This window comes from Kwoniella dendrophila, chromosome 11 (genome assembly GCF_036810415.1).
Source record: "Kwoniella dendrophila CBS 6074 chromosome 11, complete sequence".
Taxonomy (NCBI): Eukaryota; Fungi; Basidiomycota; class Tremellomycetes; order Tremellales; family Cryptococcaceae; genus Kwoniella; species Kwoniella dendrophila.
Window position 1 is genome coordinate 771,472 of NC_089486.1, and position 10,889 is coordinate 782,360.

The 10,889-nt window shown below is 40.6% G+C and overlaps 3 protein-coding genes across 3 annotated transcripts; 1 reads left to right on the forward strand and 2 right to left on the reverse strand.

The window, feature by feature from the left end:
• Nucleotides 1-55: 55 nt before the first annotated feature.
• L201_007851 (uncharacterized protein) lies at nucleotides 56-2,464 on the forward strand (the record flags this gene model as incomplete). The annotated part of the gene is made up of 6 exons (XM_066223554.1): nucleotides 56-62; nucleotides 118-871; nucleotides 936-1,151; nucleotides 1,233-1,716; nucleotides 1,796-1,997; nucleotides 2,052-2,464. The coding sequence occupies 6 exons, from the start codon at nucleotides 56-58 to the stop codon at nucleotides 2,462-2,464; spliced, it is 2,076 nt and encodes a 691-aa protein (XP_066079651.1).
• Nucleotides 2,465-2,818: 354 nt separating this feature from the next.
• On the reverse strand, nucleotides 2,819-5,613 carry L201_007852 (uncharacterized protein; the record flags this gene model as incomplete). The annotated part of the gene is made up of 3 exons (XM_066223555.1): nucleotides 2,819-2,864; nucleotides 2,930-3,117; nucleotides 3,217-5,613. 3 exons carry the CDS (start codon nucleotides 5,611-5,613, stop codon nucleotides 2,819-2,821), a joined length of 2,631 nt encoding a protein of 876 aa, XP_066079652.1.
• A 769-nt stretch (nucleotides 5,614-6,382) lies between these two features.
• L201_007853 (uncharacterized protein) lies at nucleotides 6,383-10,212 on the reverse strand (the record flags this gene model as incomplete). Its single annotated transcript, XM_066223556.1, has 17 exons — nucleotides 6,383-6,608; nucleotides 6,674-6,737; nucleotides 6,792-6,882; nucleotides 6,951-6,970; nucleotides 7,035-7,164; nucleotides 7,227-7,508; nucleotides 7,568-7,692; nucleotides 7,749-7,918; nucleotides 7,989-8,317; nucleotides 8,367-8,627; nucleotides 8,695-8,994; nucleotides 9,050-9,253; nucleotides 9,307-9,422; nucleotides 9,486-9,674; nucleotides 9,737-9,887; nucleotides 9,969-10,046; nucleotides 10,111-10,212. The coding sequence occupies 17 exons, from the start codon at nucleotides 10,210-10,212 to the stop codon at nucleotides 6,383-6,385; spliced, it is 2,838 nt and encodes a 945-aa protein (XP_066079653.1).
• Between the last annotated feature and the right edge of the window lie 677 nt (nucleotides 10,213-10,889).

Genomic DNA, 10,889 nt, shown 5'->3' on the forward strand with positions numbered 1-10,889 from the left:
TATACCTATTCATACATAGCTTGATTCTCTTCTACACATCCAAGAGGGGAACAACATGCAAGGTAAGACAATCGAATTCCCGAGATAGCACTTCTCCTAGCTAATCTGCTGGTACAGCTTTCTCATCACAACCAAAACCAAGACCTGCTCAGGCACCCATCTCTGGTGGGGAATCAGATTCAGAATCTGATTATTCCTCATCTGACGTTACTGAAGACGAAGATGGTGAAGAACTTACACCAGCATTGGATGCAGCTATCCTGAGAACATTAAGTAAAATAAAGAATAAGGAAGGTGTATATGGTAAAGAAAACGTATTGCAAGAAGAATTACAAAGAGCTCAAGAAAAAGCTAATGCTCAAGGTATAAAATCCGGTGTGACGAAGAAATCAACGGAAAAACCATATTTATTACAAGATTATCATAGAGCGAAGCTACTTTCTGGAAATATCAATGAACAAGAAGAGGAAGAAGAACCTTTGACATTCGTTCAACAATCAAGAAAAATTAGAGATGAAGCTGTTTCAGCATTTAAATCTTTAGTCGATGATGATAATGATGATAGCGACAATGAAGATAGCGAAGGATTTATAAAGAAAAGAGAAAAAGATGAAAAGGAAGAAAACCAGGAAGATGAAGAATACAGGAAATTCCTTTTAGATATGGGTGGTGGTGAAGACGAAGTCAGGAAAATCTTAGGTATGGGTGATCAAACGATCTCATTGGCTTTAGAAGAAAATGAGACACAAGCAGCGCAGGAACAGAGTAAAAAGGCAGATCCAGCAACAAAGGTCGAGAAAGAGAAAGGTGAGGAGAAGAAAAAAGCCAAAAAGGCTAAGAAGGCTAAAAACGATGATGAATTCTTGATGAAGTACGTTGGGCTATCATTCTTGTTTAATATTTGTGATATACTGATATAAGTCCTCGTATCTCAGCTATATTCTTAATCGAGGCTGGATAGATCGAACCGATAACCATGTACCAACTTATAAAGAAGTTATTGGTGATGACGAATCAGATGATGAGAAAAAGGAGGAACAATCAGAAGCTGGACCATCGAGTCATCCATGGGGTAAACTTGACGAAGAAGATGAATTTGATGATAAAGCAGATGCATTTGAAGCTGAATACAACTTCAGATTTGAAGAGCCGTGAGTCTTCTTTGATCTCTCTAAATTACATATAATCGTCAAAATTTGATCGAACATAGCTAATCTTGATTTTGTGATCAGTGGATCATCAAACATAGTATCACATCCTAGACAAATAGAATCACTGGTGCGACGACCTGATGACGCTAGAAAAACCAAAAGAGCAAGAAGAGCAGAAAGAAAAGCTTTAGAAAAAGCTAAGCAGGAAGAAGAACTAAAGGCTAAAAAGGGTAGTAAGAGAAGGGAAATGGAAAAACGAATGCTATCTTTGAAATCAGATTTAGCTGCAGAAGGTATAAATGATAATCTATTAGATTGGGATTCTTTAGAAAAAGTTTTAGATGGTGAATGGGATGAAAATGAATGGGAGAAAGTCGTTGGTGGCATGTTATCTAATGCCAATCAAGAAGATGGAGAAGATGAAAATGGTAAACCTACTTGGGAGGATGATCTTGATGATATACAGTATGATGATGAAGAAGGGGAAGGAGAAGGAGGTTTCGCTTACGATCAACAAGTTGTTGGAGAATATGATGAGGACGATCAAGATGGACGAATCAATATGGTATGTTTGATGGGTGTTATTATTCAGTCTTGTGTATGTATGTTACTTTACTGATTGTGCTTTTATATCCTTTTTCCAGGATGCCGACTTTGTTGATGAAGAACCAAGCAAGAAGAAACGAAAGAGGGATAAGAAAAATAAGAAGAACAAGAATAAAGTCAATGATGTTGAAATGGATATACGAGAGGATGTTGATAAAGGATCAAGTATAATGGAAAAAGCTAAACAAGTTAAAAAAGTAATGGAAGAATATAAAGAATTAGAATTTGAAGATATAATTGGTTCTTCGTCAAAGACTAGATCTACTACTAATAATAATGATGAGGATGGTGAAGGAGAGATTAAAACCAAATTCAAATATCATAAATCACAGCCTATATCATATGGATTAACAGCAACAGAAATTCTATTATCAACCGATGAAGAATTAAATAAAATTTTTAGTGTTAAAAATTTAGCTCCATATAAGAAAAATAATAATTTAGGTATTCAAGGTAAAGGTTTATCACAAAGGATAAAAGAATTAAAAGATGATTTGAAAAATAGAAAATGGGGTCAAGATGAATATCAACAACAACAAGCCGCAAATAAAAAACGTAAACATGCGGAAGAAATTAATCAAGAGAATGGAAATGACAATGGCGAGAAGAAAAGAAGTGGGAAAAGACAAGGTAAAAAAGAAAGAAAAAGATCAAAGTTGGGTAAAGGTGATAATCAAGATTCAGCCAAAGATACTCAGGCACTGTAGAGAGGATCATGTTTACATAGCATCTTTCCCTTCATGTATATAAACAGATTTTGAAGACATGAGATATGCATGATACTTGTTAACGTATACAAAGAAAATAACTAAATCAAAATGAGAAAAGTTGGAGCTACAAAAGCATTATTGACATGAAACGTGATATTGAGAAACCGTATGTAGTGATAAATATCCTATAAGCCGTGTATACAACTTTCCTGATTGTCATGAAAACACAAGAAACGATTCGTTATATTTACTAAGTGGGTTGATTCAGAATGACATGCCGCCGTCCCTCCAGGCCTCTTCCTTATACCAGATACGCATGCGACTTGACTGATGTTAGTATTAAATGTTGATTTATCGATGATGTTGTTTAGCTTGGTGTCTTTTCAAAGCATCCATTCTGGGAAGCAAGATATATATCAGTATTATGTATACAGCTGCTTGAGTGAAAAAAAAGATACTCACCTAGTGAAATTTTCACCACATTCATTACAAGTAACCTTCGGTTTATCTTTTATAGTTCTCCATAAAACAGCTTTTTCTTCTGATAATTTACCATCTAGAACTAATTCACCTTCTCTTCTTGCATGTCTTGCCATATGTCTTGGTAAATCATATTTTCTAGTGAAAACGTCTGTACATCGATTATATGGCTATAGTATGATAGATTCAGGTCAGTACGAATCATATTCCGCACATATCACAGAATGAGAAACAGATGAAAGGTAAGGTGAATGACGAGAGGTACTCACAGGTAATGGATTTATGTATTCACATTGAACACCACCTCCAACAGGTGTTCCACCAGCATTACCCCCACTTGTCCTTCTTCCACCTCTATTACCGCCTGGAGGAGAATCACCGACTTTTCTAACTTTCTTGATTGTCCCTCCTTTAGTTACACCACCTGGTGCATTTGCAGGATTGATTCCTGAAGCTTTCCCTCCAGCACTGTTCTTAGTGGATGATGCTGTAGCTCTTTTAGTTCCTGCTATATTCCTACCACCTTTTGTTGCATTCAAAGGTTGTCTACCACGTTTATGTTGTTGATTGACACCATATTCAGAATCATCTGCATCTGATGCAGGTTCAGAAGAGGCTGATGGACTCTTGAATTCACTTTCATCACCTCCTTCATCCCCTCCTTCAGCTTCATCTTGTTCTTGTTCGATTATTGCTTCTTCAGATAATTCTCTCTTAACGGATCCATCTTTAGTATGTGAAGGGGGTTCCATAGATTCTAACGTCATTTCACTTCTTCTCCTCTTTCTAGGTGGCTGACCAGATATATCTTGATTATTTGATAATTTTGGAGGTAATGGTTGATTCAGTGTGGGAATATGTGTTGAAGGTGGAACACCTGTTGGTATACCACTTGATCTCCATTTATCAACGGCTTCAGCGCCAGCTTTCCTTTTGCCTTTATGATCGAATGAAACAGCATGTTCATATACAGGTAAGTGAGGTTTATCTGCATTTGCATTTGTATTTGGTGCACCACCATTATGTGAAGCTGCAGCACGCCACAGTAAATCTAAGCCACTTTGAGCAGATTGTGAGGAAGTTGAAGGTGATCTTTCCCTATTGTGACCTACTGTAGCTTCATCATCGTCATCATCTGGTACATCATTGGGTGGTAAGCCTAAAGGTAGAGCCGAAGACTGCTTTATACCTGAAGGTGTATGTGCAGATGCACCAATCGGCAACGACTGTTGATGCTGTAAATTTGAGGTTGGCCGTTGGTTCGCCGATATACCTTGATTCTGGGGTGAAGAAGGTTTATTGTTTGTTGTGGGCGGTGGAGGCATTTTACCACTTGGATTCCTATCTTTCTGTGCTGAACTACCTTTGATAGCTCCTCCAGGCGAGTTTGGGTAGCCTTGCAAGAATCTCGGAGATTGAGGATTAGTTGAGACCCATTCAATAGTCGGTATACACCAATCACTTTCCTCCGATGAAGTCGATGCTGCATCAGTAGTAGAACTACTGGTTGAGCTTTGTCGGACTACATTAGGTTGATGTGGGACAACGAAATTTGCCATTGCTGGTATTCCTGACCCTGTCGACCCGAACTGAGTTCTATATGGTTCAAACATGGGTGTGGAAGTACCGTTGTTGTTGTTGAGGTTACTCTGTTGATATAAAGAAGCAGTACCATTCAGTGCTCTAACAGCTTCATCGGCCTTTGCTAGAGCTTCAGCTTGCCTTAAGGCCAATTCCGGATCAATACCTTTGCCGTATGAATCTGCTCCACCGAAACCAGCATTCAAAGATGCATGATAACCATTCCCTATACTCTGTTGACTGGAATTGAAGACATTAGGGCTGTTTTCTGGTGATCTGGAATAACGTATGGGAAAGCCTTCGGGACCGTAACTTGATCCCAAATTAGAAGGTATCTGAGGATGGGCAGAAGTGGTGGAGCCTTCCGTAGATGTTGAATATGATCTATCGTGTGCAGTGCTTCTGCCATTGATAGGCATATAGTTTGTGGTTTGCTGTTGTTGCGAGGTTGAGCCGGAAGGTGCAGAAGAGGATTCATGTGTTGGATGTTGATAGGGTTGAGGTTGAGGATGAGTTTGATGACCTAATACTTGCGTTATACCTAAAGCTGATGGTTGCCCAAAACCAGTTATATCTCCATTTCCTACTGGATTACCTGTTATGGGTGAATTCACCTGTAAGCCATCTAAGTGGTTGGCTAATTGATGTCCACTACCTTCAATAGGGTTTACAACGTCACCACCGTTACTACCGATATCATTTTCTGATGTATCTACGTCCATATTATTGGTGTTCAGAGGTGTTTGCATTGCTTTTGGCGTCCTAATTCCACCTGAATTGGGCGATAAAGGTATACTGGAATTACCATTTTTAGGCGTGGTTATACTGGCAGAGGGAATAGTGCTTGATGATGATTCACCTGATAGAACCCTTCTTAATGCTAATCCTTTTGGCATAGGTGATATTGCTTGATTATCAGTTGATATCGGTTCTTCAGTGAATATCGATGATAATGGTGTATATGATTCAATAGGTTTAGTGGAACGTGGTGATCTAGGTGAGCGAGGTGATTTAGGTGATTTGGCTGTTTTCAGATTCGTCACTGCTGGTGGGGATTTAATGGGAGGAGATTTTGCTGCTACCATTTTGTGAAGATTGCTGTGTATTAGGTATAGATAAGGATCAACAAGTAGATAGAATTAGCCGAACCGCTATAAGCATGCTTAGTAATCCAAATAACAGCTCACCAGCGAAGGTATATGCCTGTATGATAATCAATCGATGTTTGCTATCTCGTGCTGAAACTATGTATAGTCGATCGTTACTGTGTCTTCTTAATCACTTAGCCAAGGAAAGTGGAGGGTGAAATATATTGTCAAGTGTCAAAGGATGTTTTTTTGTATTTGTCTCCTAACTCGTTGCTCTCTCTGATATCCGTATTCCTTCTATTGACTGACTTGGATATGCTGCTCTACGTGCTGCGATGCTTTCTTGTTAAGAGGATGATGATCAATGCAATATGAGTGATTCAAAAAAAATGGTTATGAACGTCACCAAATGTCTCGGTCTATCCATGTTACGAGAATGTTAACTTAGCACTATAAGCTTTCGGCGCGAATGATGATGATGATGATCATCTTGGTTGAGTGGCAACTTCGGTCTTTTGGGTGGCAAAATAAACCTCGTGGCGGGTGGCGAATCGTTGACGTCCATCTTTCGGGATCAATTCTGACAATTCTCCTATCTACAAGTATACCATATAAATGCATGGTAGCTCTTTGTCACTCTCAAGTGCTGAGAGTCTACAACTTCTACGTATGTCAAGCTCAATGTACAAGACACAGATACAAGATACTCTATTAACTCTTACGAGGATGGCTATCATATCCAGTTTACTATGAAAATATGAGTTTATTACCTCTTGAGTCCGAATGCCTTAGCCAGTCTGCCCTTATTATGGTCTTGTTTCGGCTGTTCCCGGACAGATTTGTCATTTGTAGTACTTGTATGTCCACGTTCAAGATCATCGAGCAATCTCTTCATTTCTTTGGCAGCAGCATCGAAAGATACGCCTGCTCCTGCAGATGTCAAAGAAAAGTTCTCACTGGCGCATGCTTTACCATCATCCAGCGCTTTCCAACTATACGAAGCAGCCCACATCAGCTCTTTTCATTCATCAACACAGCGATGCTGAAAGGAGCTCACTTTTCAATCTGCTGCTTAATTGATCTGGCTTTTAACCTAAAATGAGTTTTGATCTCGTTTTCGACTGTTCAATATAGACATCAGCCTTTTGGTAACAAGGAGTAGGAATCGGGCTTACAAGGATACGGAGGACTGTTGATATTATTCGCCATGGCGTCAACCAAGACCATACGTCTCACGTTTGCTGAATAAGCTTTACTAGAGGGAGTCTAGAATATTGTGACATAAAACGGGATTAGCTGAGGCACTTCAATGCATTGAGATATATCCCGCTTACCCCTGCATCGTTTGCCCATCCTGCAGTACGGTATTTGCGCTTTGTCAACTTCAGACGTTACGGGTCAGTCACTGAAGAGCTTACCGGGTTCATTTGTGTAAGGTTCTTCACAGAGAATAAGACTTGATATGGAAATAAGAACCTGAAGCAAAGTGGATTGGCCTGATATCCAGCCTGGACCTGACCAAGTACCCAGTAAACTCAAGCATACTTTCTGTTCATCCCGAGAGGCGAAGTTAGCGGGAATCAAAGCTGATCGCGAGGGTAGATACTTACGCCATCAGCGTATAGATTAGGGTTCAGCCTGTATTTACCACCATTCGTAGTCATCGATTTGACGTTAGGGCATCTTTGATTGTAGTCTAAAGGTAGGAATATATCGAAAATGAAACAGCCATTCTCGTAAGGTGTTCCTTCAGGACCAATGATCATCGCCTTGAGCACATCCACTCTAGTTTCGTCAACTCTCAAGAAGATGGTGGAGTGCCAAGCAACAGGTAAAGAAGTGGTTAAAATCGCCAATTCCTTTGCTATAGCCAAAGATCGTTTTGGCATATTCTGATAGAAGCATTAATTTCAATCAATTTTCTATTGTATATGAGAACCGATCAACTCACCATACCTTCCAGAGATTGGGCACTACTACTAAAAGCATGACGATACACTTTCTTATCACTTGATCCAGAAGATGGTTCTGTCAGATCACAATAGTGGAATCTTGCTTTCGCCGCCCATTCTTCATCTGTACTTTCTCGTTAGCGATCGCTTTCGAATCAACAACTGTTAGCCATATCTCACATATCTTGATGGTAGTTTCCTCTGTTCTTCCCTTTATTAACTTTTCTTCGACGGATACACCGGTCCCAGGTATCCGAGGTAAAGATTCTCTCATTCTGTCGACGAAAGGCTTGCCCTTGGTCTCGACGAGAGATCTGTCCATTTTTTGTGCTGAAGTGATGATACGTTCACTAAAATACATGAGTGTAAGTGAGCTCTGTTCATATCACAATATCTAACCGATAATCCAGAAGTACATACCAGAAACTCCTCAGTTGGTGATTTGCATCCTGCTTTTGGTATTCCAATTCATTCTGATCCCTTCTGGCTTGTTCAGCCTTGCTAATTCTAAGATCTTCTTCCGTCATCAAGGCATCCCCTCTCGGTGCTACGCTGTTATCAATAGACCGCAGGCTTTTGAGAGCAGCGGACGCTTGGATAACGCAATTTTCCAGTAATTCTCGTGGTGAAGACGATCCTTCGTATGTTACTGTAACTGACTGCTTGTCATCTGGACATGGTACCATCGAAATCGGTCGCATTTGAGGCATCGCCAACATGCTTGCTAATGCTTCGTGATTCGATATGATCTGTTCGGAATAAGCTTTGAACAGTGTTAACACCTGGACTTGGGCTCACCTCTAGCCAGTCAAACAAAGTCGTATATAGATCTGCCCTCTTCGACATATCTAACAAAGAATCATTCCTCAACAGATCATTCACAAATGCACTTCTCCTTCGTAAATGAGCCAAAGCAGTGGGATGAACAAGATGATCGGAAGTTCTTGCTCCACCCGGCCTGTTCAAGTCAGGAAGGAAAACCCGTACTTGAGAGAGTAATAAGGTGGTTTTCCTATCTACAGCGGTTTGAGCTTCCTCAGCTTTCGCTTGACCGGTTCTCTGCCCATCAAGTAAGTGAAGATCAGCATATATGGAAAATATCGTGAAAAATCTGTATGGCACTTACATCCTCTTTTCCACTACCCGCATACCCTGTACCTTTCACTGCCTTCGTGCCCTCACCTGACCCACTCCAATCCGGTTCATCTTCGGAATCTGGGTCGGTCGAACCATTCGCGATATCTCCAGATCCAAGTAGACTGAGCGTTTTATTCGATGAGGTGTTCAGTAGTCCGGTTTTCTGCTTCTTACTTGGTTGTGTCTGTAAGGAGCCAGAATTAGAGGTGCTTGAGGCAAGTTTGCTGCTATCACTCCGAGAAGAAAAAGCTGTCTCAATCATTTGTAATCCTATTCCGAGAAGTACTCCCTAGATGATAGTCAGTCTAGCAGCTAGCTAATTTTGAAATAACTATCGTGCTTACTTGTAGGTTTGGGCAGTGCAACAAACTTTCCATTTTGGTGGTTGTTTGCTTTCCGTTACCATTGATAGCTGGATTGTTGTTGGAAGCGGTTCCATCCGAACGATTGACTTTCTCTCCGCAGGCGAGACAAGTAATTTGATTACATTGGGGACAGGTTAGCCGTATTTTGGCTCGCAGGTATTCTGTATAGCTTGAGAAATCAGGCTACAAGGTCTAGTCAGCTTTCGGATCAATAGCCCATGTTGAGCTGAACGTACGAAAAGAAGGAAGAAATCCTCCTCTTTCCTCTGAAATTGGTGACCACATCCTCCGGAGCAGGACATGTGACCTTCGGCTAGCATGGAGTACAGCTGGAACAAGAAGCTCTGCTCATCTTTATGAGCAGTGTATCAGCTAATTATTCAGATGCCAGTAAATCTGCCAGCTATAAACTCACTTCCTTCAGGACAGCCAGACATCCACTCTCCTCTGCCCAGAACCTTTACTTCCTGACGAACACTGCCTGGGATTGATATACTAGTATACTTCTCCTTTTCTACAGGCTCTATGACTTTTTCTACTCTATCTTTAGAGAAGAAGATTCCGGCATATGGATCAGAAAGAAGTTTATCTTCTGGTATTTCACCTACATCAGTGATCACCTGTTAGCTGGAATTTTTCATTTGCCAAAACAAGAATTGAGCTCACCGTCATCCTCGAAACCATCTGCGAAATTGCCTACATCACTATCGCTTTCGATTATTCCATCTTCACTGCCATCCACCATTTCCTCGTCGCTATCGACTACCGTTATAACCTCTTTCTCCTTCTTTGATACAGCTTTTCTGACGACTGTAGACTGTTTAACGAAAAGTCAGGGATTATTGTATGTAAGGCTAATGAGGGAGATCGCACAGTGTGGATTCCTGAAAAGACTTACGGATGAAGCTTGAGCTACATCATCATCCCCTTCATCATCAGAAGGTATATCATCAAACTCTCCAGCAAACACCCTTTCCTGTGGTGGATGAGTTAGTTCATATCTTACGTGATAGTATTTGAATTTGAATGATCACACCCACAGCAGCTGACATGACGTCTCCTTTCGACCTTCTCAATGCTGCTTTTGCTCTTCCACCGGGTATACCCATGTCCAACAGCTGGACGAAAGCCGGATCAGACATATCGAATAGCTGACACCAGACTGATAAGAAGTTGGCGTAGGACAGATTATGGAATCAAGGTGTCTAAGACTGGTGTAAGGATGCAATATATCTTGATCACCTGGAGAAAAGCTGTATGCCGAGGCACCCCCGAAGATACTCGAACAATAGGATGTGGGTGAAATGCAAGTATGAAGAAGGATAAGCTGTTGTTTATGTTAACATTTGATGGTGGAAGATGATGGAACAGTCTATCACATCATGTCCTTTGATTCGCATTGACCCCTGTTGTACTGATAAAGGTTGATTAGACTACATACCTTCCATACATACGTATATACACTCAACTTTCGGATATTTTGATTTTGCTTTTGCTTTTCCCAAAACGTTATCATCCGGTGCGGAGACCCCATGAGCCTACTAGGCGCACGATCAAACCCTCAAAATCAACGTACCTATCTTCCGGTTATTTAATCTTTCTCGTAAGCCGGAAGATGTAAACTATAAAGTTACGGATTCGAAGAGATGTGTAAGACTTATCTAGTACAGTCTTCCACCTGACCATTCAATAACTCTTGTATGCAAATTCAGCCTGCATAATTGGCAACTCAAAACTGTGAATTAATATCTCTCTTGATTAGGATATCCTCCAAGGTTTAGATTTCCTCTATGTTTTTAGTGTTCTCTCGACAATAGCT